Source organism: Herpailurus yagouaroundi, unplaced genomic scaffold (genome assembly GCF_014898765.1).
Source record: "Herpailurus yagouaroundi ecotype Mexico unplaced genomic scaffold, PumYag 28, whole genome shotgun sequence".
Classification (NCBI taxonomy): Eukaryota; Metazoa; Chordata; class Mammalia; order Carnivora; family Felidae; genus Herpailurus; species Herpailurus yagouaroundi.
This window is the reverse complement of record NW_024412376.1, coordinates 10,657,691-10,684,092: the sequence shown is the minus strand read 5'-3', so window position 1 is coordinate 10,684,092 and position 26,402 is coordinate 10,657,691. Positions and strand designations below refer to the sequence as shown.

Below are 26,402 nucleotides of genomic sequence, written 5' to 3'. Positions count from 1 at the left end.
ATTCCTTCCCTGATCTCACCAAAAGCCTGTCTGCTACTGTAGGGTGGTCCTCAGGCCTTTGCCACGAGTGCAGCGGCCATCTGCTCACTAAACCACACACTTACTGTCTCCAGGGAGGCTCACCAGAGCCCTGGGATGGAGGCATGGGAGGTAGCATCCCCAGGCCACAAAGATAATTGGCCTCTGATGTGGAACTGGAGCCAGGTTTCCTAATTCCCAGCCACAGAAAGGGCCCACTGGATATTTTTAGTGGTTCTATGTCCAGATGGCCCAAGACACTAGAGATACCCTGGCTTTCCTGAGTATCCCCCACCCAATGCCATTGGGCTCTAGTCATAGAGACCAGCACAAAGGGGTTCTCTCTGGGCCCCTTGCCCAGTGGTTTCCTCACCTTTAAGTTCTCCTGCATCTGCTTTGGGAAAAACAGGTCCAGTCCTACTTCTTTCCTGAAAGAAGAGGAGAAAAAGTGGCATTTGACTCCCCCTCACCCCCAGCCCAGGACTTCAGACCAATCAGGCAGAGATATGATGGACTGAGGACCAGGAAGATGGGTCCTGCCTGGCTTTGGTATGGAGATGAACAAGGTAGGGAGCAAGTAGGAGAAGCAGGGCAGTGAGGAAGGAAGGGAGGAGAGGCAATGACCAGTTTCAGGACTTACTCCAGGAACTCGAAGTTGGACTTTTTGTCAAGTGCATTGTGGGGCATGTCCTTGAAGAACCGCCTGGAGAGAGAGAAGTCATGGAGAGGTTGATGGTTGGAGAACAAGGCCATCAGAGTTGGGTCACCCAAAGCCACACATTGGTCTAGAAGCTCCCTTTCCCCTGCCAAATGTAGTAACCAATTGAAGGGAGAATATTAGAGTGAAAAAATTTGATATTTACAAAACCACGAAGAAAAAGAAAACCCCCAAATTTCATTCCTAGGAAGGACTCCAGCCCTGTTCTTTGGGAAGCCCAGCTCTGGGACCTCCCAGTTGTTGGTCAGAAGAGAAAAATGGTGGTTCTATCTTTGGCCTCTAAAAACAAATGACCCAATGCAGCCAACGAGGATTGTTGGAGGGCCTAGCATTTAGTGGCCGAGTATATATATGACCCTCTAATGAATTAATTCAGTAGTTCTCAACCAGGGGCAATTTTACACCTCCCTCTCCAGCCTGGAAACATTTGGCAATGTCTGGAAATCTTTGGTTGTCACATCTGGTTGGGAAGAAGGTGGTCCCACCAGCATCTAGTGTGTAGAGGCCAAGAACGCTGTTAAGTATCTTGCCATTCACATAATGGCCCTCCAAACAAATTATCTAGCACCAAATGTCCCATTGCTGAGATGGAGAAACCTGGGAGGTTGATACAAGGAAGGAACTCAGGAATCTAGGACAAATGTTCTTTCCTGACTCACTCCTCTCTATAGAGTATCTGACAGAGTGGGCTAGCAGATCCTGGAGGAGTATGCCAGCTGATTAAGGCAGACCTGTACTTTGGAAACCAAACAACAGGTAAACAGCAATGATATTCAGTTGTAGGACGTGAAGAGCCTATCCAGGATTCTTCCCTGGACGCAAGGTCATTTTCCTTCTACTTCTACCTGAAGGTGCTGGTGATTAAGATCCGAAATTTCCACACAGCCTATCATGGCAGCTTTAGACAGTTTTCTGAGTCAAGGGTGAGTGGATGGCTCAGCTGGTGCCGACTTTGCTCAGGTCATGATCTCAAGGTTTGGTTTGTGAGTTCAAGCCCTGCATCTGACTTGCTGCTGTCAGCGCAGAGCCCGCTTCAGATCCTCTTTCCCCCTCACTCTCTGCCCCTCCCCCATCTGTGTTCGCTCTCTCTCAAAAATAAATTAAAAATAAATAAATAAAATAAATAGAAGGTTTTCTGAGCCAGTGCTATGGGCTTGACCCCCACATTCACAGAAAACCTCAGAGCAAGCCTGTGAAGTGAGGATTACAGGCAACACGGCCTCCAGCAATTCCTGTTGGCTTGAGGGAGCTGCAAAATGTACTCCTAGATAGCTGAACAAACTGGCTTGCTGTACGCACCTATTTAATTGGCAAATGCCCATCAGAGAAGAGGATTTTAGATCTTTCAGGGTTGTCCATTCATTCAAATATGTACTGTGCTCTCATTTGGTGCCAGGCGAAGGCAGCACCAATGCTGATTTCAAGGATTTGACAGGATTTCACAATCTAGTGCATGTGAGCCATTCATTCCTAAGTACAGAGGATCCATACAGGGTAAGGTAGATGGGGTGGGCATGAGGAAGAGGGGCCTTCAAGATGGAAAGGCCCTTGAGTTGGCTCAGTGGGAAGAAACTATGGCCACCATCCTGCTTGTTATGGACCTTTCACAGGCAAGTCCTGAGGTTTTCTGTGAATGTAGAAGGTGAACAGGCAACACTGGCCCAGTAAATTTTCTAAAGCTGCCAGAATAAAAAAGAGTTTACCAGGTTGAAAAGAGAATGAGAAGAGTATGCCAGACAGCAGGCTCTGTGTCCCAGCTCCTACTGGAGCTGAAGACACAACAGTGAAGAGCACAGTGGAAACCCAACATTCGAATACCTCTCAGGACTTTGCCTAGTGCTCAAAGAAACATTTACTGAATCACTTGAATGGCAGATAGGTGGAAGAAAAAGACAGCCTGGAGGGAAGAGCAGCCAAAGGAGGCAGGGGACACTGACCAGAAATGGGGCTGGCTCTTTTTTCTAAGGACCAGACAGTGAGCGCCTTACCCTCTGTCTGCCACCACTTGTCCCCATGGCTCTCATATACCCACTCTTGTTTCCCACCCTGGAGGCAAGTCCAAGCTGGCTAAGAGCTCCAGTCCCTGGAGGGTCCTTGTGGCCACATACCTGAGCTCCAGGCAGCCCAGCTGCAGGGCCATGCCCTCGCTGACCTTGCTGGCATAGCGTTGCATGTAGTCATTCCGTAGCTGGTGGGGAGAAAGACCAAGGTTGAGAGTCATGCCCTCCTTCCCTGTTTCCCTGACCTTAGGCTCCAAGAGATGGTGGGTGCTTTGAACACAATCCTGCTGCCCTGAGCTATCTCTCTCACACAGCCCACCATGCACAAATGTGTAGTGGATGAAGAGCAGAGGGGGAGACTCTCCCTTTGCTCTGCCTCTTCCTCTAGAATTCTCTAGAATCATGCCTCCACAGGCCAAGGCCTTCAGGTTTTTTGAAGCACTTTCAGACACATTTTCTTATGGCTTTATGAGGCTGGGGTTCACATTCCTCTTTCCACTCTTCATTTTATTTTTTTATTTTTATTTTTTTTTTCAACGTTTATTTTTGGGACAGAGAGAGACAGAGCATGAATGGGGGAGGGGCAGAGAGAGAGGGAGACACAGAATCGGAAACAGGCTCCAGGCTCTAAGCCATCAGCCCAGAGCCCGATGCGGGGCTCGAACTCACGGACCGCGAGATCGTGACCTGGCTGAAGTCGGACGCTTAACCGACTGCGCCACCCAGGCGCCCCTCCACTCTTCATTTTAGAGGTAAAGAAATAGAATTTGGGGATGAGTCAATCATTTATTCAAAGTATTTTTGGTACTTAGTGACAGATGTCATTCACTCCACAATAAAAGTCTGGCTTTGTCTTCAGAAAACCAAGAGGGAGACACAGGTGAGAGCTGAAACCAGACAGAAAATAATGATGGCCTCTCACACATCCTCAGCACTCTGTGCCAAGTCCTGTGCTAAGCACTTTACATTTATTACAGCCAGTGGTGTGTTGGAGCAGCTCCAAACAGCTCATGAAAGCCATTTATTAAATTTTCTGAAGTTTTGCAAGCTGTATGATATCATATTGGTAGCTTGAAAAATGCCATGATAGGGGAATATTTACACCATGGAAATTGGCAAGTGCAATAAATCAGAGATTTTTTTCTTCAGAGAGCTGGTTTACCAGCACCCTGCTAGTGATACCATTTGGTCCTCACAACAACCCTATAAAGTAAGTATTATTATTATCATCTCCATCTTCTAGAAAAGGAAATAGCTTCAGGCAGTTACATTAAGCCCCAGGAGGATACTAGGTTAGTAGCTGGCTGCACTGGCCAGAAGCCAGGCATGTCAGAGTCTGTGTGCTAAGACCACCAATTCTCTTTGTACCTGCTCTGCCTGCCCGTCACCAGGTCTCCTGAGAAGTAAATAGCCACCAGCAAAGTCCAAAAGTAGCTATACATATGGGGCAGGGTAAGCCAGCACTTAATTAGCCATAAGAGAACCAAGATGGAACAGCTGCCTAGGGACAAAGGCATGTCCCCAAGAGAAGTTTCCTAGATTGGGACCTCCAAAATCTGGGCTTTGTCTCTCTATCTCCCCAGGAAAGGATGAGTAATAGGGCCCTGGGGACAGGAAGAAAAAAATACTTCTACCTGTTGGTAAAAATAAAGTAGCGTTGTCCTGTCTTCTTTTAGGCTTTCCATGAAGTCCTCTGGTAAGTAGCGGATTTGGAGGTCATACCTGCAACAGGAAATTCAGACTCTCTGGTTGACTTAGGGAAACTTGTCATTTAAGAGTCTGCCCATAAGGCTCATGGCCACCCATTCAGGAGTTGTTTCTTCTTTCCCTCCTCTGTGGTCAGGTGGAGGACTGTGGGAAGACCATGGAGGACAGAGGGGTGACAAGCAAGTGGTGGTCTATACTAGTCCTGACTCTCCACCTTGTCCCCCTCATGGCAATTGTTTTCTTTAGGTTTGCAGATCAGCCCTTGACCTGGTTTTCTATTTTCCCTGCCCTTCTCCGTAGCACCAAGAGCATCCTGTCTGGAGATGTTCCTGATATCTGCCCTGGGAGAGGGGTTGTACTGTGAGCTCATGTTAAGTCTTGGCCAATAGATGCATTGGATGCTGCAAGAGAACTAAGCCTAAAATGCCACTCAGATTTTCTAGAAGATTCTCAGAGGTTGGGAAATGCTCCCAGGAATTACTTCCCTGGGCCTCCCCACTCCACACTCTTCTCCCCCCATTTGAGAGCCCAGGGCTCTTCTCCTACCTCCATTCAGCCTCCATGTGCAGACACTCGTACTTTTCCTGAACCTCACCCACTGTCATCTGCGGGTGTAGCCAGTGGATCTCATCCGACTTCATGTGCTTCAGCCTCAGGCCATAGCACTCACCCAGCTGGATGTTGGGCCCTATCCGTCCACTCAGCAGAATGGAGGCAATGACCTCCTGGGGAGGAGAATAGAGAGACACAATTCAGGTATACCCCTTCTAGGCTCCCACAGTCCTCATGCATCCCCCAGAAGTGTGATTCTCTAGGGTGGGGTTCCATCTCAATGTTTCATTTATCTCTGATTCTCTAGCACTTAGTGCAAGTTTTGGTGCACAGTGGGCTCTATCCGATGAATAAATAATTTGGTAAAATGAGACAGAGATAGAGAAACTGAGAGGAGAGGGGAGAGGCAAAGGAGAAAATGCAATGAGGCAAAGAACACAGATTCTGTGCTTCTGCAGCACATTTCAACCAAATGGATTAATAATTACTGAGCATCCACCATGTAAAAGCACTCTCTGAATGGCTCCCAATTTAGCCAGCATTACTGAGCATCTATAGTAGGCACTCAAGGCACCTTGCATACATTATGTCATTGAATCCATACAACACAGGGAAGTAGGTGTTACATCTCCATTTGGCTGATATAGGTTACACAGCTCATGGAATTAAGCTGGGGTTTTAAACCCTGGGCTAGTGGACTCTGTGGATTTCTACTGGGCCAAGCTGCTTCATGGGGTGCTGGGGCTGGGCAAGGCAGAAGGATAGGATTCACATTAATGAATTAAGTGGCACACTTTCCACATAAGAATAATGGCCATAGGTAATAGAGTATTGATAAGAGATTAGGAACTCTCCTTATTCCTGCTTTCTTGTTGATCAGAAGTCAGCCTGCCCATAGCCTGATGCCATAGCTTCCTGGCCTCAAGCTAGAGCTGGATCAAGAAGAGGCCCACTTAGGGGAGCCTGGGTGGCGCAGTCGGTTAAGCGTCCAACTTCAGCTCAGGTCACGATCTCACAGTCCGTGAGTTCGAGCCCCGCGTCGGGCTCTGGGCTGATGGCTCAGAGCCTGGAGCCTGTTTCCGATTCTGTGTCTCCCTCTCTCTCTGCCCCTCCCCCGTTCATGCTCTGTCTCTCTCTGTCTCAAAAATAAATAAAACATTAAAAAAAAATTAAAAAAAAAAAAAAGAAGAGGCCCACTGAGGGACACCTGAGTGTCTCAGTTGGTTAAGCATCCAACTCTTGATTTTGGCTCAGGTCATGATCTCACAGTTGGTGAGATGGAGCCCTGCATCAGGCTCCATGCTGACAGCATGGAGCCTGCTTGGAATTCTCTCTCTCCCTGTCTTTCTGCCCCCACCCCCCACCCCTGCATGCATTCCCCTCTTCTCTCTCAAAAAAAAAAAGGGGGGGGGGAAAAAAAAAAAAAAAAAAAAACTTCCTGGAAGCCCATCGATAAGGTCCTGCCTAGCTCTGAAATCACATTATTTTCAGTTTAATTCATGTTTCTCATATGGTTACACACATAACGGGTAAATTGAGCCAACTCCCAGTGGAGCAGAAAGTACCATCAAAGGCAAATTTTAAAAACTCTTCTTATTTTCACTAATAAAATATTAAACCCATATTTAAATAGTACTGTTTCAAAGAAATACCAAATTATTGGTCTGCCTGGACACCCACATGTGTTGTCCAGCTCTGCCTCCTGCCAGCTGTCTTCAAGTCCATGGAGTGGTGAAGCTAAAAAACCTTAAGCCTGAAAAATCCTTTCCCCATTAGGGAAGCAGATCTCCATCACAGCAGTCAACTCTTGCTCTGTGAGACAAATAGTGAAACTGAGGCATATAAAGTACCCATTAACAGTTGTCACAAATCAGTTCAGGAATCAGAATTACCATCCAGGGATGGGAAAGAAAGCTGTGATCAATGGTACTTATAGTGAAAGGGACTCAGACAAGAGAGAGAGCTCAAGGCTGTGAAGTTGACCATTTTGTCATTGTTTCCACCCATTTCTCCTGCTACTGATCCTTGTACTGCTCTTTCCACTCATACAATGATATTATCCAGAGACCCCATGTCATTACTGAGCCCATCTGGAGTCCCAGCTATCAGGTATTTTTAAATATAGAGTCTTCACTGCCCCAAATGAAACTTATTTGGCCTATGTCTGATTTCTCCAGGGCTGGGACCCTTGTAATTATTGGAAATTTCAAACATACATGAAGTACACTGAAGTCAAAAAAACAGTATAATAAACACTGATATACACATCACCCAGCTTCGACAATTACCAAAACTCTGCCATTTTTGCTTCATCTATTATGCCATTGACCACCCAACCACCACTTTTGACAGTTTTTTTTTTTAGTTTATTTATCTTTTGAGAGAGAGAAAGAGAGAGTGAACAGAGGAGGGGGAAAGAGAGAGTGAGGGATAGAGGGAATCCCAAGCAGGCTTTGCACTCTCACTGCAGAGCCTGATGTGGGGCTCAAACTCACAAACTGTGAGACCAAGACCTGAGCCGTAATCAAGAGTTCAACACTTAACTGACTGAGCACCCCTCCCCCCCGTGTGCCCCTACAGTTCTTTAAAGGTAAGATTTACAGACATTAAAATGCATACATTTTATGCATACAGTTTGTATGTAATCCACATGCCAAAAATTAAGATACACGACATTTCAAGACACCCAGAAAATGCCCTCATGTCCATTCTCAGTCAACCACCAAGCCCATGCTCACCCCAACTCCAGGTAACCAGTTTTTCCTCCCTTTTTACTTAGTTTCACCTGTTCTAGAACTTCATATAAATTGAAACATTGAGTATATATAAATCATTCTCCTGTTTCTAGATACCTGAGCTGTTTCTTATTTTTTTGCTATTGTGAATAAAAGTACTATGAACATTAATATACAGGTCTTTTTATGTAAATATGTTGTCATTTCCTGTGGACAAATACTTAGGAGTGAAAATTACTTTGTCAAAGGTAGATACATGTTTAACTTTATAAGAAGCTGCTAAGATTATTCTGTTTTATATTTCCACTGTGATGTATGAGATATTCATTACACTACATCCTCACCAACATTTGGTGCTATAAGTCTTTTTTTTTTACATTTTATTTATTTTTTGAGACAGAGAGAGACAGAGCACGAGCGGGGAAGGGGCAGAGAGGGAGGGAGACATAGAATCCTTAGCAGGCTCCAGGCTCTGAGCTGTCAGCACAGAGCCCGATGTGGGGCTCGAACCAACAAACCGTGAGATCATGACCTGAACCAAAGTCGAATGCTTAACCGATGGAGCCACCCAGGCGTCCCCCAAGTCTTTTTAATATTAGTCAGTTTAATGGTTATATATAGTATCTCATTGTGTTTTTAATTTGCATCTCCCTGATGACTAATGATATTGAGCATATTTTTATCTGGCCATTCATGTAATTTCCTTTGTGAAATATTTGTTCCAATTTTTCCCATTTTTCTGTGTTGTCTTTTTATTATTGAGTTGTAGGCAATCCTTATACACTCTAGATAAAAGTACTATGTATATGTTTTATAAATACTTTCTCCAGGTCTGTACTATGTCTATTATTAATTGTCTTGTCAATTTCTTTTGATAAAGTCTTCTTATTCAAAATTTTCTTTTATGGTTAGTGCTTTCTGCATTCTGTCTGAGAAATCTTTGCCTGCCACCAAATCATGAAGATACAATCCTGTTTTCTTTTATAAGCTTTATAGTTTTAACTTTTCCTTTTAGGGTCTGTAATCCATCTTGAATTAATTTTTGTGTATGGTGAGAGGTAGGGGTTAAAATGTACTTTTTTTTCTCATAAAGATCTATGGTTATTCAGCATTGGTTTTTGACTCTCATTTTCCAATTGAATTGTTTTGCTGCCTTTGTCAAAATCAACTGGCGGTATAAGTTTAGATTTATTTCTGGACTCTCACTTTCTGATTTATTGATCTTTGTCTACACTCTGCTAGTACCACACTGTCTGCATTACTGTAGCTTTAGAGGAGATTTTGAAGTCAAATAGCATAAGCCTTTTACCATCTCCTTCCAAGATTGCTGTGTTATTCTAGGTCCTGCATTTCCATATACATTTTTTGAATTAGCTTGTCACTTTTCTATTTAAAATGCCTATTGACTCATGATTGAGACTTTGTTAAATCTATAGCTTAGTTGGGGGAGAATTGACGACATCTTAACAGCATTGAATCTTCCAGTCTGCAAACATGGTATATCTCTCCACTTAATTTTATTTTTCTTTCATTTTTCTCAGCAATGTTTTGTACTTTCTGTGTCTAGTTTTGCAGGTCTTTTGTTAAATTTATTCCTAAATAGTTTACGTATGTTGATGCTTCTGAAAATGAAAAACATTTAAAATTAATTTTCTATTTTGGGGTTCACTCCCTTGGGTGGCTCCCTCTTCCCCAGGATTTTTCTTAATCTTCTGGCTGCTCAAGTCAGCCCTAAATTCTATCCTCTGATGCCTCAAACCAGTAAGGCTGCAGCTTTCTGCCCCTTCCAGCCCTCCCAGATTGGAAAGTGCCCTCAGGCAAAAACACCAGAAATTTGCAAATCTCATTCCTTACAGTTCAACTCTCAAGAGCAGGTTTCCCTCTAGTTTCTGCTGGTTATGGTCACTCTCCAGGGCTTTCAAGACCATTTCCTTTTTATCTTGTCCAGATTTTGCCATTGTTATCAGCAGGAAGATCAGTCTAGGCCAGGGATTCCACCATTTTTGAAACCTCTGTACTATTTTAATGAATAAATCTGTACTTTCTGCAAATGGAAGAAGGTTGGGAGTCAGAGAGCTCCCTTTAGAGCTCCATCAGAGATTCTGGTGATTTTGTAAACACAAAGAAAGCCCTGAAAAACAAAATCAAATCCTGGTGTCCTCTTCTTCTACCTTTTTATCTCCCCCCCCTCCCCCACCCCCTTGCAGCTCATGGTATGGCCAAGGTCAAAATCCTGAGGCTGAGGGGTTGGCAGTGGCTGCAAAGCCAGGAACAGAGTAAAGGAGGAGGTGGGGCCAGTGCAGAGATGCTATAGTGGTGAAGACAACATTTACCTACAGGGGGATCCAGCAAAGGAGTAAATGTATTGAAGATAATGGAAAATGGGTTTCTTAATGTTGGAGAAAGTACTCAAAATAAGGATAGAAGGCTAGAATGGACCCTTAGGTGAGGCATTGGAATTTGAAGTATTGGTGAGAACTCATAGTTTTAGGGGGCTGGAGAGAGGGACACAGAGAGAGAGAGAGAGAGAGAGAGAGCACTCCTGCAAGCCATGTACCCATGAGGAGTGAGCATGTGCAACTGAGAGCACATTGAAAGAGCCTGAGGTCAATGACACCAAGATAGTTATTTGCATACCAAACACTGAGTCTTAGTTTCCAAATACCCTCCTGCACTAAAAGGGTTCAGGGATCCTTGGAGAAATGCCTGATTACAGGTCTGGGGCAAAGAAAGTACAAAATAAGCCTGGAATATCTTTTTGTCCTAGAAAAAAAGGGAAGTATTTAGAGAATGTTGGGGATATATAACAAGGAAACAGTATTAGCTTAAAGGGGCTGGCATAGGACAGACACTTAAGTATAAAAATATATAATGACAGGAATGGGTTACATCCCACTGAATAAAACATAATCTGAGGCAGATAGATAAATAAATAAACTGGGGAGAAGGGAATATTCTTCCTTACAATAGAATGCCAACTAGCAAATATGGTAGAAGAAAGGATGGAAACAGGAAATCACCATTTGGCAACAAACTCAGTGTTGGTTGGTTCAGGCATGATTCATCAATGGATGATAAGGCTGGAGGGTGGAGATCTGATGATGAATAGGATGTTGACATAGTTTCAGTGTGTCTTCCCTCAGATTCTAGTCATACACACACACACACACACACACACACACACACACACACACACTAACCTGGCAGACACAAATGATCAGTTTATCAAGGTTAACATCATCAGTAGGAGAACAGGTAAACAAAGCATACCTCCCACCTTGATGTACTGAGAAGAGCACAGCATCTTTTCTGAGATATTCCTGCCAAGAGTTCGTGGTTATATAGTCTAGTTATATAACCCAGTGAGGGGTCTCCTCACAGACCTATAGAATAAAAGGTCTGTACTCTTTTTTTTTTAAAACCATTACCATTTTCTTAAATGTTTATTTATTTTTGAGAGAGACATCATATGTGCCAGTGGGGGAGAGGCAGAGAGAGAGAAGGAGAGAAAGAATCCCAAGCAGGCTCCATGTTGTCAGTGCAGAGCTGGATGCAAGGCTCAAGCCCACAAACCAGGAGATCATGACTTGAGCCAATATCAAAAGTTGGGTGCTTTACCAACTGAGCCACCCAGGAGCCCCTGTTAACATTTTTTTTTAATTGAGGTATAAATAACACATAACATTATATTGTTCTGGCATACAACATGATTCAGTATTTGTACACACTGAGAAATGATCACCACAACAGGCTCGTTACCATCCATCACCACACATCATTACAAATTTTTTTTTCTTGTAATGAGAACTTTTAAGAGAGGGAGAGCAAGCAGGGAAGGGGCAGAGAGAAAGAGAGAGAGAGACAGAGAGAGAGAGAGAATCCCAAACAGGCTCTGTGCTGTCAGGGCTTGAACTCACAAACTATGAGATCATGACCTGAGCTGAAATCAAGAGTCAGAAGCTTGACCAACTGAGCCACCCAGGTACCCCTCTTGTGATGAGAATTTTTAAGATTTCATCTCTTAACAACTTTCAAATATACAGCACAGTAGTATTGACTACAGTCACCATGCTATACCTACATCCCATAACTTATTTATCTTGTAACTAGAAGTTTGTACCTTTTGACCCCCTTCATCCATTTTGCCCATCTCCTCCTGTCACACCTCCCCTCTGGCAACCATCATTCTGTTCTCTATAAGCTTGGCTTTTTGTTTTGTTTTGATTTGTCTGTTTATTTGTTTATTCGTTAGATTCTACCTATGAGTGAAACCATATAGTATTTGTCTCTCTCTTATTTCACTTAGCATAATACTCTCAAGTCCTCTTCACGTTGTCGTGAATGGAAAGATTCCATTTTTTTATGGTTGAGTAATATTCCACTGTGTATCTATACCACCCTTCTTTATCCATTTATCCATCTATCGACACTTGGGCTGCTTCCATATCTTGGGTCTTGTAAATAATGCTGCCATGAACATGGGGATGAATATATCTTTTTGTATTAGTGTTTTCATTTCCTTCTGATAAATACCCAGAGGTGGAAATTCTGGATCGTAGGGTAGTTCTATATTTAACTTTTTGAGGAACCTCCACACTGTTTTCCACAGTGACTGCACCAGTTTGCATTCCTGCCCACAGTGCACAGGATTCCCCCTTCTCCACCTCCTCGAAAAGGCCTTCGGTCTTGCAGACCAAGAACCTCTTCTATACTGGAGGACACCACAGAGACATGACAACTAAATGTAAATGGGTGTTCCTGGCCCAGATAGAATAAAATAGACACTGGAAGGACAGTTGGTGAAATTCAAATGGTTCAGAGGTAGTGTTACAGCAGTTTGGGCTTTCTCCTTTGGGTGGTTGCAGGCTAGCTCTGTAGGAGGGTGCCCTTGCAGGGGGAATAAACACTGGAGTATTTTGGGTGAGTGGTATTGCTGCAACTTGCTTTCAAAAGAAAGCAAGAAAAAGAATAATGACAGTGGATGTGTGTGTGTTTATGAAGAGACTGAGCTACTAAATATGGCACATGATAGATCTGAACTGAAAGAGGACTTAGCTACCTCCATTTTGATCTCAAACTTTCTTTTTTTTCCCCCCTAAGTTGATTTATTTTGAAAGAGAGCACAAGAGAGAGCAGGGGAGGAAGAGAGAAAGGGAGAGAGAGAATCCTAAGCAGGATCTGAGCTTCCAGAGCAGAGCCCAACTTGGGGCTCAAACTCATGAACCATGAGATCATGACCTGAGCCGAGATCAACAGTTGGCACTTAACCCACTGAGCCACCCAGGTGCCCCATTGAGCTCAAACTTTCTTATTAAGTCCTTCTTCCCAGCTTATCTTTTTCCTCCCAGCTTATCTCTTAACTCAGGCAAAAGACCCTGTGGGCAAAGCATCCCAGGATGGGAGTGGGAAACTACCCTTCAAGCAATAAGACCTTCCCTGAGCTAGCCAGACCCCATGTGACTGACCCTGAGGCAATGATCCACCTGACCTTCACTGCCACCAGTGAGGACCCACCGACACTTGTCCCACATTCTCCTTACATAAATCTGGAAGTGTTTTCAGCACTGTGGAGAGTCTTTGAGATGCTAGTCCCCTGCCTTCCCGTGTTGGTCTCACTGAAATCAATTCCTTTCTTGTTTTGCCACCACCCATCTCTCTGCCTTTGGATTTTGTCAGCAGTGAGTGGCTGAGCCTGCTCTGTTTGGGGCTCCCTGGAGCCAGATGCTCTTGCATCCCAGCTACAGGGCTACAGAACTATTGGGGAATCTGAGTATCTGAGTGAAAGTACTATGGGGGTTCTTTGTACCATTCTTTCAACATTTTTATATGTTTAAAGTAATTTCAAAATCAAAAGAGAGAGGTTCTGGTGAGGGAGATTCCCAGGCACATGAGAAGTAAAGGTACCATATTGAATGAATAGGATTTCTTTCAGGCAAGACAAAGCCTCGCACCTTCTCTTCCACTCAGTCTCTGAGAAGGGCCATACTGAATCCCCCTCTTTGCTCTGTGGTTGGTGAAACTCTCCAGGGCACAGCTTATGGAAACATTTCCCTAGGTTTCTTTCTTTCTTTCTTTCTTTCTTTCTTTTTTTAATTTTTTTTTTAACGTTTATTTATTTTTGAGACAGAGAGAGACACAGCATGAACTGGGGAGGGACAGAGAGAGAGGGAGACACAGATTCAGAAGCAGGCTCCAGGCTCTGAGCCATCAGCCCAGAGCCCGATGCGGGGCTCGAACTCGCGGACTGCGAGATCGTGACCTGAGCTGAAGTCGGACGCTTAACCGACTGAGCCACCCAGGCGCCCCTCCCTAGGTTTCTTTCTAAAAAGCAACCAATTTCTGTTGTATTGGTGGTAGGGTAAGACTCATTCCAGATCCTTGGAGTAGAAATTCACTGAGACTCTATCCAACAGATTTTCACAGGAATATAGATTTCATCTCCAGATAAGGAAGAAGTTTGGTGCTTTCTAAGTATAAAATGCATTACTTGGGAGGCTGCCTGGTGCTGGGAAGATTCTTACCTGGGGAGCATTCTTCCCAGAGGGGCAAACCTGAGAGAGAGGTTCCTGGAGACAGACATCTCCACCTACTACCACCATCACCTCACTGGTTACTGATGAAAGCATGTTGTATAATAAAGAATTTGGCTGGTCTTTGTCCTTGTTTCTGGGGTGGGAGCCTCTGAACCCTTGGGGTTTCTTAAGTGGTAGTGTCTTTGTTGTTCATGGTGTGCCTCTTGGACCACACTTGAATTTATGCTCATGAGGTGAGTCATGGTGGGCCCCTAGATAGTCTCAGGATGAGACCAACCATGTGATTAGAAGTTCCGGAACTTTGAGCCATGTGATATCAGCCTGGCCTCCAGGGAGAGGAAGAGAGCTGGAGAGTTACACAGCCAACGAGTCAACCAATCAATCAGCTGATCAATGATGCCTACATAATAAAACCCCAATAAAAACTCTAGTTCAGGTGAGTTTCCTGATTTGTGATGCACATTGGTGTGCCTGGAGGGTGATGTGTCCTAAGGACATGGAAACTTGGTGTTTGGGGACCTCTTCTAGTTCATCCCATGCATCTCTTCATTTGGCCGGTCCTGATTTGCATCTTTTATAATAAAACTGTTATCATCCTCAGTTCTCTGAGTCATTCTAGCAAATTAACAAACCTGGGGGATGGGTGGCAGGAACTCCCAAATTTACAGCCAGTGGGTCAGAAGTGCGGGTGGTCTGGGAACCCTGGAGCCTGTGACTGGGTTTTGAGGAGAGGTGTCTTGCTGGGGACCATGCCCTCAACCTGCGAAGTGTATGTGAGCTCCAGAAATGTGTTGTGTCAGAACTGCACTGCAAAGTGAATGAATCCCTCAGGCTCCTTGTGGGGGAAACAAGGCTGCCCACCAGGGGCGACACAGAGCACTAACTCTGGGGTCACACTAACCCAGTTCTGACATATACTTTAGTAGGCTGACAAGCTCCTAGAGCCAGTCTCCTTCCTGCTGTTCACTATGCTTGTCATATGAAGCCGCAGAAGTTCCTTCTCTCAAACCAGCTGCAACTTCCTCTGACGTACTCATGTTGCAAAGCACTGTTGGGAGCTCCAATGCACACACAGAGCCTCCACTCAAGGAGCATCTGTTCAGTGGGTGGGAGGAAACCAGAGGCTTATCGTGAGGGGGCCCACAGTGGGAAGGGGAATCAGTTTACAAGAAGAGGAACGTGGAGGTTCTCTCCGTGAAGAGTCAAGTTTGATCTCACCAAGGGGGCTTTGGTATCAGCCCTGCCCCCCTCACTTTACTGCCTCTTCTCTGATGTTCTCACAGCTTCTCAAGCAAATGGTGGGAGCAGCAAAACCAGCCCTCTGCCCACGATTCATAAATTGCCACTAGTGAGTCAATGTTTCTTTCTCTATTAATAAATCACTTTTTAAAAACAACAGTTTAAGAGGTTTATCTACTCACTAAATTGCCATAAGTAACATGACAGAAAAAAACTGTCTTAATTTTATCACTCGTTATTTAGATAAGCCCAGGATGGTTTTTGTTGTTATCCTTCCTTTCTTCCTTCCTTCCTTCCTTTCTTCCTTCCTTCCTTCCTTCCTCCCTCTTTTTCTTTCTCTTTTTTTCTCTCTCTTTTCTTTTCTTTTCTTTTCTTTTCTTTTCTTTTCTTTTCTTTTCTTCTTTTCTTTTCTTTTCTTTCTAGTAGGCTTCCCATCCAGCATGGAGCCCAATTCAGGGCTTGAACTCAGGACCCTGAGATCAAGAGCTGAGCTGAGATCAAGAGTCAGACACTTAGCTGACCAAGCCACCCAGGGACCCCCCCAGGATATGTTTTTATTTTATTTCTTTTGCTAGAGGAAAACCTTTACTTCTGCCCTTGGGAGGGTTACTGAAAAGCAAACTCTCACACTGCCCCTGGCTCACACCTTCATGTATACAGGGGAATTTCTATGGCTTTTCTTCCTGTTTGGCTAACATTGATTTATTTGCTTTATCAAGTAGTGTAAAGACCTCAAACCACCTTTGCCTCTCTATTCTTGGGCAATTCCTCTTGTAAGCCAGAAACAAAGAAGAGATAGGACTGAAAGCTTGTCCACATCCAGGATAATTTATTTCCCGAAAGAAAATGTCAGCCAAGCAATTAAGGACTCAGGCCACCTTCTCACTCCTTTATTGGTATTCGGGCACATTTTCTTTTTCTATATGAAATAGATTTTTGTATCTATTGTGAGGTATGGCCTAAAGTAAAGTTGTTTTCACAAGGGTATCTAACAGTAAGTGATTATGTGTATTGGGCTGTTTTCTTCTCTCTTTTTCTGTTCCTTTGATCTAAAGGTCTATGTTTGTACCTCAGTCACATTTTATCACTTCTTTAGTAATCTCTGTAAGCTCACGATTTTCTCAGGTTCACCTTTTTTTTTTTTTTTTTTTTTTTAAACGAAACACCTAATCTTGTTGTCATTGTTTGAGCTTATTAAACACGTTCATGTTAGTGGCTGAGTTTTTAGAAACAACTGAGATGACTTCATGGCCCTCCATTGAAATTGCCCATGCCTTGCCTAAGGTCATAGCCTTTCCTGGGGGCAATCTGCATCAGGGCCCAGTCACTTCAGGCTTAAAGGCCTTGTCCTTTTGGGGTAATTGCATGGCTCAGTTGGTTAAATGTCCGACCCTTGATTTTGGCTCAGTTCATGATCTCACAGTTTGTGAGTTTGAGCCCTGCCTTGGGCTTATGCTGATAGTGCAGATCCTATCTGGGTTTCTCTCTCTCCCTCTCTCTCTCTGCCCCTCCCCCACAGTCTCTCTTTCTCTAAAATAAATAAATAAACTTAAAAAAAAAATAAAGGCCCTGTCTTTTCATCCCAACACAAAAGCTATCTGTGGAGCTCTCTGTGGTAGGTCTGTAACACACCCAACCTTCTCCCTCTGCCTGATCCAGCTTTGGTCACTGCTTCCAGGAGAGTTTCATGACAGGACCCACTGACGCAGCTCTTGGGTGCAAACCTGTAGGTCAGGGTCTACTTCACAGGACTCCCACCTGTGGTACATTCACATGGTTTTCCTGGCTTGATCTCTCTCCTTACTCCTTGTTCTAGGAAGGCAAAACGCTCCTCTTTAAAAAAAAAAATTTTTTTTTGTTTGAACATTTGTTTATTTTTGAGAGAGAGACAGATGGAGTATGAGCAGGGAAGGGGCAGAAAGAGAAGGAGACACAGAATCCCAAGCAGGTTCCAGGCTCTGAGCTGTCAGCACAGAGCCCGACGTGGGGCTTAAACCCAAAAACCGCAACATCATGACCTGAGCCCAAGTCAGATGCTTAACTGAATGAGCCACCCAGGTGCCCTCAAATGCTCCTCTTTTTAAAGATGACTGAATTTACACTTTTTTTTTTTTAATTTTGTTTTCAACGTTTTATTTATTTTTGGGACAGAGAGAGACAGAGCATGAATGGGGGAGGGGCAGAGAGAGAGGGAGACACAGAATTGGAAACAGGCTCCAGGCTGTGAGCCATCAGCCCATAGCCCGACGCGGGGCTCGAACTCCCGGACCGCGAGATCGTGACCTGGCTGAAGTCGGACGCTTAACCGACTGCGCCACCCAGGCGCCCCTGAATTTACACTTTTAATAAATTAAAGCTTTGGTTTGAAAATATCCTGTTTAAATGCTATTTATAAAGGCTCCACTTTGAGATTGAGGGCAAATTTAAACAGATGACTTTTGTTGAAACCCGTATTGGTTCTCATTTGCTACTTGCTAGGATAGGATGCAAAGTCTTTAGCCTGAAGCATAAAAGTCTCATCTCCCTCTCTCACCTCAGTGTGCTGTCAGCTCCAGGCTCCCTGGCCAAGCAGACCATGCTCTCCCAGCCAGGAGGACCCCTGGCTCCTGTCTCTCTCCTCTCCTCCTGGTGAGCTGCTGGGCCCAGTCAGCACGGTGAGGTCTTCCCTGACCTACACTGATAGGGTCTGTTTCCTGCCCTGGGTCCCCAAAGAACTTTCCATACACATCTGGTAAGATACTGTTATGGATGGAACTGTGTTCCCCCACAAAAGATATGCTGAAATCCTAACCGTCAGTACCTTAGAACGTGACTTTGTTTGGAAATAGGGTCTTTACAGACTAATCAAGTTAAATGAGGTCATTAGTGTGGGCCCTAATCAATATGACTGGTGTCTTTATAAGAAGGGGAAGTTTCTATGTAGAGGGAGGCATGCACCCAGGGAGAAGCTGTCACGTACGAAGGTGAAGGCTGTGGGTGACACGTCTATAAGCCAAGGAATGCCAAAAGATGGCAGGCACACCACTAGAAACCAAAGAAAGGCAAGGAGGAATTTTCTCCTTCAGGTTTCAGAGGGAACATGGTCCTGCCAACACCTTGATCTTGGACTCCTAGCCCCCAAAACTGTGAGACAATGCCTTTTTTTGTTGTTTAAAATGACCACACTTGTGGTACTTTGTTATGGCACTCCTAAGAAACCAATATAGACATTTACTAATTAGAACTAAGGCATTTGTCCACGTTGACCTTTCTAGCTTTTCAACTCTAAGGTCAGAAGCCAAATCTGACATATGATATCATCCCCTACCCCAAGCCCAGTTCTTGGCACAAATATTTGAAGAATGGATGAATGAATGAGTGAATATGAGCCAGCTCTCTGGCTAACAAGTAGGAGTTACAAAGGACAGAGACTCATGGTCAAAAATGTTCAAGAGATCAGGAGTGTGGTGATTAGTACCATAGGGTTTAGTGTCTACTGGATCTGGCCATGGCTGTGTGGTCTTGGCCCAGTCACCTAACTTTATTTCCTCATCTGTAAAATGGGAAAATATCTCTTCCACTATGGGATCTTTGGTGGGACTAAATAAGGTAGTATAGGATGTAAATAAATAGAGCATATATTAAGTTATAAACATGTTAACTGTCTTCTCCTTCATCTTCTAAGGGGGTTTATGTGCACCAACCAATTCTTGGACTTCTGTAGCATAAACTTAGTGATGGGAAGGGTAAAGTGGAGAGGTCTAAGTCCAATTGGGTTTGACTTACACTGAAAGAAGCAATGACTGAAGGGAGAAAAATAACAGATCTTGAAATAAACAATAGAGGGGGGAAAGAAAAGAGGCTGCCTGGGCCAGAATTCAGGAATCTAAAAGTACAAGTAAAGACATTTCTGGATAGCAGCCAACCTAAATGGATATTAAGAAATGATTATGAGAATTTTAAGAAATTTTGCTATCTTGAAAGTGAAACCCCAATGCTGTTTTTCTCCTGAAGAGGATAAAATTTTAAATTGATTTTCAATTCTTTTTAGATGATATACTAATAACATTTGTGACATTGTGACAATATGACACTGTACACTGTACTGAGAATAGCTTCAAGGGAAAAGGAGGCTGGCCAGCTTCATGCTGGTTACAGATACATGAAGAGCTTAGCACAGTGGTTGGCACAGAGTAGGTCTCAATAAATGGTGACCATTATCATAATGGGCAGGCAGAGGAGAAGGGATAGGTATGGGATCAGAAGGGTCAAGCCAACTTGGGGAGCTGGATTAATTAACTCAAGAAATCTATAACTGAGATATAGATTTTGAGATCCTGTAGGTCACGATCTTGTGGTTTGTGAGTTTGAGCTCCACATGTGCTGTCAGCACAGAGCCTGCTTTGAATCCTCGGTCTCCCTCTCTCTCTGCCCCTCTCCCACTCATGCGTGTGTTCTTTCTCTCTCTCTCTCTCTTTGACTCTCTCTCTCTTGCTGTCTGCTCCTCCCTTGCTTGTGTGTGCGCTCTCTCAATAAATAAATAAATAAATAAATAAATAAATAAATAAATAAACTTTAAAAAAAAAGAATTAAAAAAATTTTTTTTCAGAGCCTAAAATGGAGTCCAAGCATGCCTAGGCCAGAGGGTCTTGAGATTCTCCATGCCTGAGAGGGAACTGGCACCTTCGGAGACCAACCCCATGGTAGTGGCTAAGGGAAGAAGAGGGAGCCATGGTTGCCGGTATTCCAACAGCCATTTAGCTGTGTACAAGGAGCACAGGTGACTGAAGAAAATAGTTTCTGGCAAAGGGATCTGATGGTGTTTCCAAACCGAAGCCAGTACTAGCAGCAGCAGGTGGCTAAAGTGTATAAATGAGCCTTGTAGGATGTCAGGTCATGGCCATGAAGAAGTTGGCTGGGAAGAAATAATGCAGAGAAAAGTGACTGCCTTCTGCTTGGAGCAAGCAGGCCATGAAGGGTTTTGTTCTCAGGGCAAAAGCTCACTATAGCAGGCTCCTTCCTTCCTCTTCCTGTCTGCCACACATAGAGGCAGGAAGTAAAACCCCAAGAAAGTGCAAAAAATCAGGTCAAAAAGGCAACAAGAGACCTTCTCTTTAAACTGATAAGAACAGATACTACACTTGATCTTAGCCAAAAGGCCGAGAAGCGATGAGAAAGGATTTTTCTTTAAATGACTCAAACAGAACATAAGAGGTGTCTCTGAGCAATAAAAATATTCTGTTAAAATAAGACCATTCTGTCAAATGTTTGGATTTACTAATAAACCACAAGGAAGGGCTCTTGATGTCCAATTGAAATTTGGGAGAAGTGAAGACCACTACAGATCAGTTAGGAAAGTATCAGGTGCATTTCACATACTTCTTTGAAAAATCACCCTACTAAAATAAGTCTTCAAGGAATGATTTTTTTTTAAGTAGTCTTCATGCTTAGCACAGAGCCCTACCCGGGGCTTGAACTCACAACCCTAAGATCAAGACCTGAACTGAGATCAAGGGTTAGATGCTTAGCCAACTGAGCCACCCAGGGTGCTCTAAGGGATGATTTTTGTGATTCATTTGTAAGGGTGTAGTGTGTGCCTCAACAGGAGGGGCTGGTCACACGGGTCACTTCAACACATTGGTGAAATTTTATTTCTCGCACAGGGTGATGGGTTCGGGGTGATCATTTCACCATAATGTTCCATAACTCACCTCTGTGAGTCTCAATGGGTGCAGCTGGCATTTGGGGCTAGATGATTCTTGGTTGTGTGGTACCATTCAACACCCATGGCTGCAGCCTGAAAAATACTTTGCCTCATGCCCCAGTGTCACAATGTGACAATCAAAAAAGGAGGCCCTTACATTGAAACACCTTCCAGGAAGCGTGGAACAACCCCCAGGGGGAACTGCTGACTCATCTCTTCAGTACCTGTTTTCTTCTGCACAGAGCAGTCATTACATAAGAGAGCCTCTCAATGATTCCTTTCCCTGCATTCAACAATTATGCATTGAGCCTGTGACATATATCGGCCCCATTCCAAGTGCTATGGATATATGTGGATGTAGCAAGACAAAGTCCTTGCCCAGAGGAGCTCTCATCCCAGTTTGATACCAAAGAGATATACATGCTATATCAAGAATTGGAAACATGTTCATATCTTTGACTGAGTTCTATGCCTGGAAGCATGCTCTGGATTGAATGTGTCACCTCCAAATCCATATGTTGAAGCCCTAATCTTCAATGTGATGGTATCTGGAGGTGGAACCTTTGGGAGGTAATTAGGTCATGAAGGAGAAGCCCTCATGAATGAGTTTAGTGCCCTTGTAAGAGCAACAAGAGAGAGATGAGATCTCTCTCAGCCATGTAAAGACACAGCAAGAAAGTGGCCAGATCTGGAAGGAGGCCTTCACAAGAACGCAACTGCCATCTTGGATGTCCAGTCTCCAAAACTGTGATAAATAAATTTCCATTGTTTAAGCCTCCCCAGTCTGTGGTATTTTGTTGTAACAGCCAGAGCAGACTAGGACAAAGCATAAACTGCGGAAATGACTCAAAATACAGAGGGGCGCCAGGGTGGCTTGAGCATCCAACTCAGGTCATGATCTTGTGGTTCATGAGTTCTAATCCCCTGTTGGGCTTGCTGCTTTCAGCACAGAGCCCACTTACGATCTTCTGTCCCCCTTTCCCTCTGCCCCTCCCCTTCTCACACACACACACACTCTCCCTCTCAAAAATAAATAAACTTTAAAAAAAATGACTCAAAATACAGAAATACCCTGTGTAAAAAGAAACTCACTGTAGAAATTTTTTAAATAGCAAAGTCCTCACAGCAAGCAGCCAATCTAAATAGTTTGAAAAGGGCCATGAAAATAATGGGAGGGCAGCACAAGGTTTATATGCTAGTTTTAAAAATTATCTAAAGAGATTGGAAAACTTTTGGAAAATGGTTCTATTGTAATAAATGGGAGGTATAGGATATGAAATCATATACAAAGAATGATAGTGCTAGGAGCTGAAACAAACAAATCCAGAATGAAATATATCAAAATGTGAACAGTGCTGTTTCAGGGTGGTGCATAGCCACACATATGTTTTTATTCTTCCAGGTTTCCTCTGTTTGAACTTTTGTATACAATGTGGTAGTTCAGAGGATGACCTCAGGAGTAAGAAACTGTTTTATTTCTGATTTGCTTTATGAATTTGGACAAATTAACTTCTCTGCTCCGGATGCTTCATTTGTAAACTGTAAACACTTTCCTATATCATGGAGTTCTCTCGAGGAGTAAATGAGATGATATAGGTAGAGAGAGAGCTTAGTGTAGTGCCTGTGCACAGTAGTGCTAAATAAAATGCTATTAGTCGTATTGGATGAACATACATTCATTTTATAAACTGTTGGATACCATTTGCTAACGTCGTGCTGAAGATTTTTGCATCTATGTTCATGAGAGATATTGGTCTGTAGTTTCCCTTTCATGTATATCATTCATAAATTCATTTTATAATTGTAAAAAAAACTCTTCAAAAATTATTGTTTTAGTTCAGCTGTTAAAATAGGCTTGGTTGTGCAGATTAGGCATTAAAAAAATCATATTCGAATGGTAGGAGCAGACATCATCTTTCAGCTTGAGACAAATGCCATAGTATATGCCTGTGTGTTTGGCTCATATGCTACCAAGTGTAGAACTCATACCCTATGTATAAGATCAACTTTTAAGAGACAAATAAACTCCTTGTAAAATATAAAACTCTAAAATTAAAATGCTGGCTAGCCAGTAAATTTCACAGAGCCAGAGAGAAGAAGGATGGCCAAAATTCACTCAAGACATGATGAAAATGAAGTTGAACAGATATTTTGCTTTCTAGATCCTAGAAAGCAGAGCTCACTGATGCAGCCACAAAAATATAATCTCTGATTCTACAGACACTCAAATATTCAAATGTTTATTAAGCTTGTAAATCTTAGGCTGGAATTTTGGAGCCTTAAGTAAATTTAGAGATTCCTTAATGTGACTCTGTTTTTAAATGAAGAAAGTGAGGCCCAGGGAGGTCAAGTGACTTGTCCAAGAATATCCAGGGAATTCTACTTTGGGCCAGTTGAAATTCTATTACCCCTCCTACATGTTATTACTTATGAATGGCAATCTCCCTTCCAGTCAACTTCCTATTTGGTCTTTATATCAAGTGATCTGGAAGATTACTGATCTCATTTGAGTACTCTCTAGGCATCAGTCCATTCATTCATTCATTCATTCATTCACAACATCTATTAATTGCCCACTCTGTGTTAGGCTCCACGTAGGCACTGGGGATATAATGGTGAGTAAGACACAGGCCTCCTATCTCCCAGAGGCCACCTCTGTTTCAAGATGGACAAGAGGCAGTTACTGTCAAAGTTAGATAGGGACAATGGGAGATGGCCAGCTCCAGCCACCTGATGCCCACCCACATACTTCCTCTTCTCCTCTGCCTCAACCAGCCTTCTCCTGTCACCCCTTCATAGATCTTTTAAAAGTATTTTGTGAATTCCTAGACCCTATAACATGACCTCATACCCCGGGGCTTCCCACCATCTAAGTGATTCTGATCATCCTTTTCCAGGGAATGTTGAGCCAGATGGGTATTCTGCAGGCAGAGGTTGAGTCCTTTGAGGCAGTGACCAGTCTCAGCCCCTGAGATTCTAATTCAAGGAATTTGGGATGGGACTTGGAAAACTGGTATTTAAAAACTCCCTGGTGACTCATATCATCTGCCTCATCTAGGAAGACCATTGTAGCGGATATATAAACCAATCTGCCAGCCCTATTTACAGCACTTCTTGGACATTTACTGCCACAGACCCAAGATATTACCCCCTGTACACATCAGATCAATCGGAAGCTCTCTCTTCCCCACTAGAATTTGGAACTGAGACATGGAATTCTAGCCAGTAAATCTCTATTGGCTTTATAAATGGAATGTATCCATCTATCCATCATTAAACAACTACTCATTAATTCATTCAGCAAATTGGGGAAACAAAAACAAGTCCCTCTCTCATGGAACTTATTTTGTACTGGGGGTGGTGTTAATACGTATACTAATATCTCAGGTTCTGATAAGTACTAAGACAAACAAAGCAGATACAGTCATCAGAATGGGGATGGCCCACAAGTCCTCTCCGATAAGGGGGAATTTGAATAATCCCCAAAGGAAGTAAGGGAGGGAGGAGTGGCTTTCTTTGTGGGGCTAGAACCTTCCAGGCAAAGAAACCGTATCATACAGAGTCCCAAAGTGTGCAGCCCCAGTGTGCTTGGTGTGTTTTTGTAACTGTGAAGAGGCCTGTGGGTTGAGGTAGAGAGGACTGAGTGAAGTGACAGGAGGAAAGGCAGAGAGGGCTAGGCCAGGGCTTGGCAAACCTTTTCTGTAAAGGTCCCGGTTATTAATATTTTAGGCTTGAGGGCTATGTGGTCTCTATTGCAACTACTCAACTCTGCTGTTGCAGCTCAAAGGCAGCTATAGACAATAGGTAAACAAGTGAGTGTGACTGTGTCCCAATAAAACTTTATTTACAAAAATGGGTGGTGGGCCATATTTGGCCTGCAGGCCATGGCTTGCCAACATTGGTTGTCAGCCAAGGTAAGACCTTTGGATTTTATTTTCAGTGAGAAAAGTAGCCATTGGACAGTTTAAAGGAGAGTAGTGAAAATAAATAAATATAAACAAACAAAAAATAAATAACAGAGAGAAGTGAAATGTTCTAACCTATATCTGAAATACATCTCTACAGCTGACTGATATTTTAAAGATTCACCATAGTCGCTTCTTGAAGAATGGACCATAGTGGGCTATGGGCAGAAACAGTTAGCAGGCAAGCACATCATTCCAGGTGACAGGTCGTGAGAAGGAAGTGGTCAGAACCCGGGTGTTCTGATGGTAGGGTTGACAGGATTTCCGGAAAGACTAAATACAGTGTGTGAGAGAAAGAAAGAATTCACAAATGCCTCTGAGGTCTACAGCCTGAGACACGATCAACGGAGAGAGCAGAGCTGCAGTTACTGGAGCTAGGAAAGACCGGAAGAGAAGCAGAGTTTGAGGAGGGGATTTTGGGTATGATCCTTCACGCCGAGGTCAGATGTCCAGTGGAGACAGCAAGGTGGACACCTGAGCTGGAGGCATGGGAGGAGATCATGGAGTCAGTGCTATAAATTTGGTCACCAATTTCAAGCTATATGGCTGGGTGAGATTCAGTCAAGGAACCAACCTATGGCATCCCATAGTGTGACAGTGTCATAAGAAACATCCTTCCAGGGCACAGGGTGGCCACAGGACATCCTGGACAGCGGTGGGGAAAGGTGGCATTAGTCCATGCTCTGTTGTCATTTCCCAACACCTAGGTTTCACTTCAGTGTGGGTGTGTAGATGTGTGCAAAGTGCTCACACTCACCTATGTACTATATACATGAATCTGTGTATGCTGGAATGGGGGTACCACCAACAGACACTGTGATCCTAACTGATGGCTGCAATAGGTTGAATGATGACCCCAAAGAGATATGTCCAGTCCAGAATCTGTGAATATAACCTCATTTGGAAAAAGGGTCTTTGCAGATGTACTTAATAAGGATCTCAAGCTCGGATCATTCTAGACTCCCTGGGTGGCACCTAAATTCAGTGAGATAAGTGTCCTTCCAAAAGACATACAGACAAGAGGTGCACAGAGGGGAGAAGAGGAGGGGATGTGAAGACAGAGGCAGAGATTGGAGTCCTGTAGTCCTAAGCCAAGGAAGCCTGGAGCCACAGAAGCTGGAAGAAGCCAGGGAAGAGTCTGCCTTTGAGTCCTGCCAGCCCTTTGATATGGGACTTCCAGCCTCCAGAATGGTGAGAGAGTACACATTTTTGTTTAATAAGCCCCTGGTTCTGTGGTAATTTGTTACCGCAG

General features: G+C 43.7%; 1 protein-coding gene and 1 pseudogene across 5 annotated transcripts in view; both read right to left on the bottom strand.

Moving 5' to 3' along the window:
* The window catches only part of PTK2B (protein tyrosine kinase 2 beta), a 126,657-nt gene that overhangs the window by 27,860 nt on the left and 72,395 nt on the right, over positions 1 to 26,402 (bottom strand). For 4 of the 5 annotated variants that reach the window (XM_040463360.1, XM_040463515.1, XM_040463216.1 and 1 more), the window contains exons 3-7: positions 4,990 to 5,168; positions 4,371 to 4,458; positions 2,845 to 2,924; positions 659 to 721; positions 392 to 446 (exon numbers count right to left, since the gene is read on the bottom strand). In XM_040463360.1, coding sequence (XP_040319294.1) covers positions 392 to 446; positions 659 to 721; positions 2,845 to 2,924; positions 4,371 to 4,458; positions 4,990 to 5,168 — 465 coding nt within the window. Of the gene's footprint in view, positions 1 to 391; positions 447 to 658; positions 722 to 2,844; positions 2,925 to 4,370; positions 4,459 to 4,989; positions 5,169 to 6,675; positions 6,800 to 26,402 lie in introns of those variants that run through there. The other variant, XM_040463437.1, reaches the window with a different exon arrangement.
* LOC121040539 (uncharacterized) lies at positions 20,549 to 20,652 on the bottom strand (annotated as a pseudogene).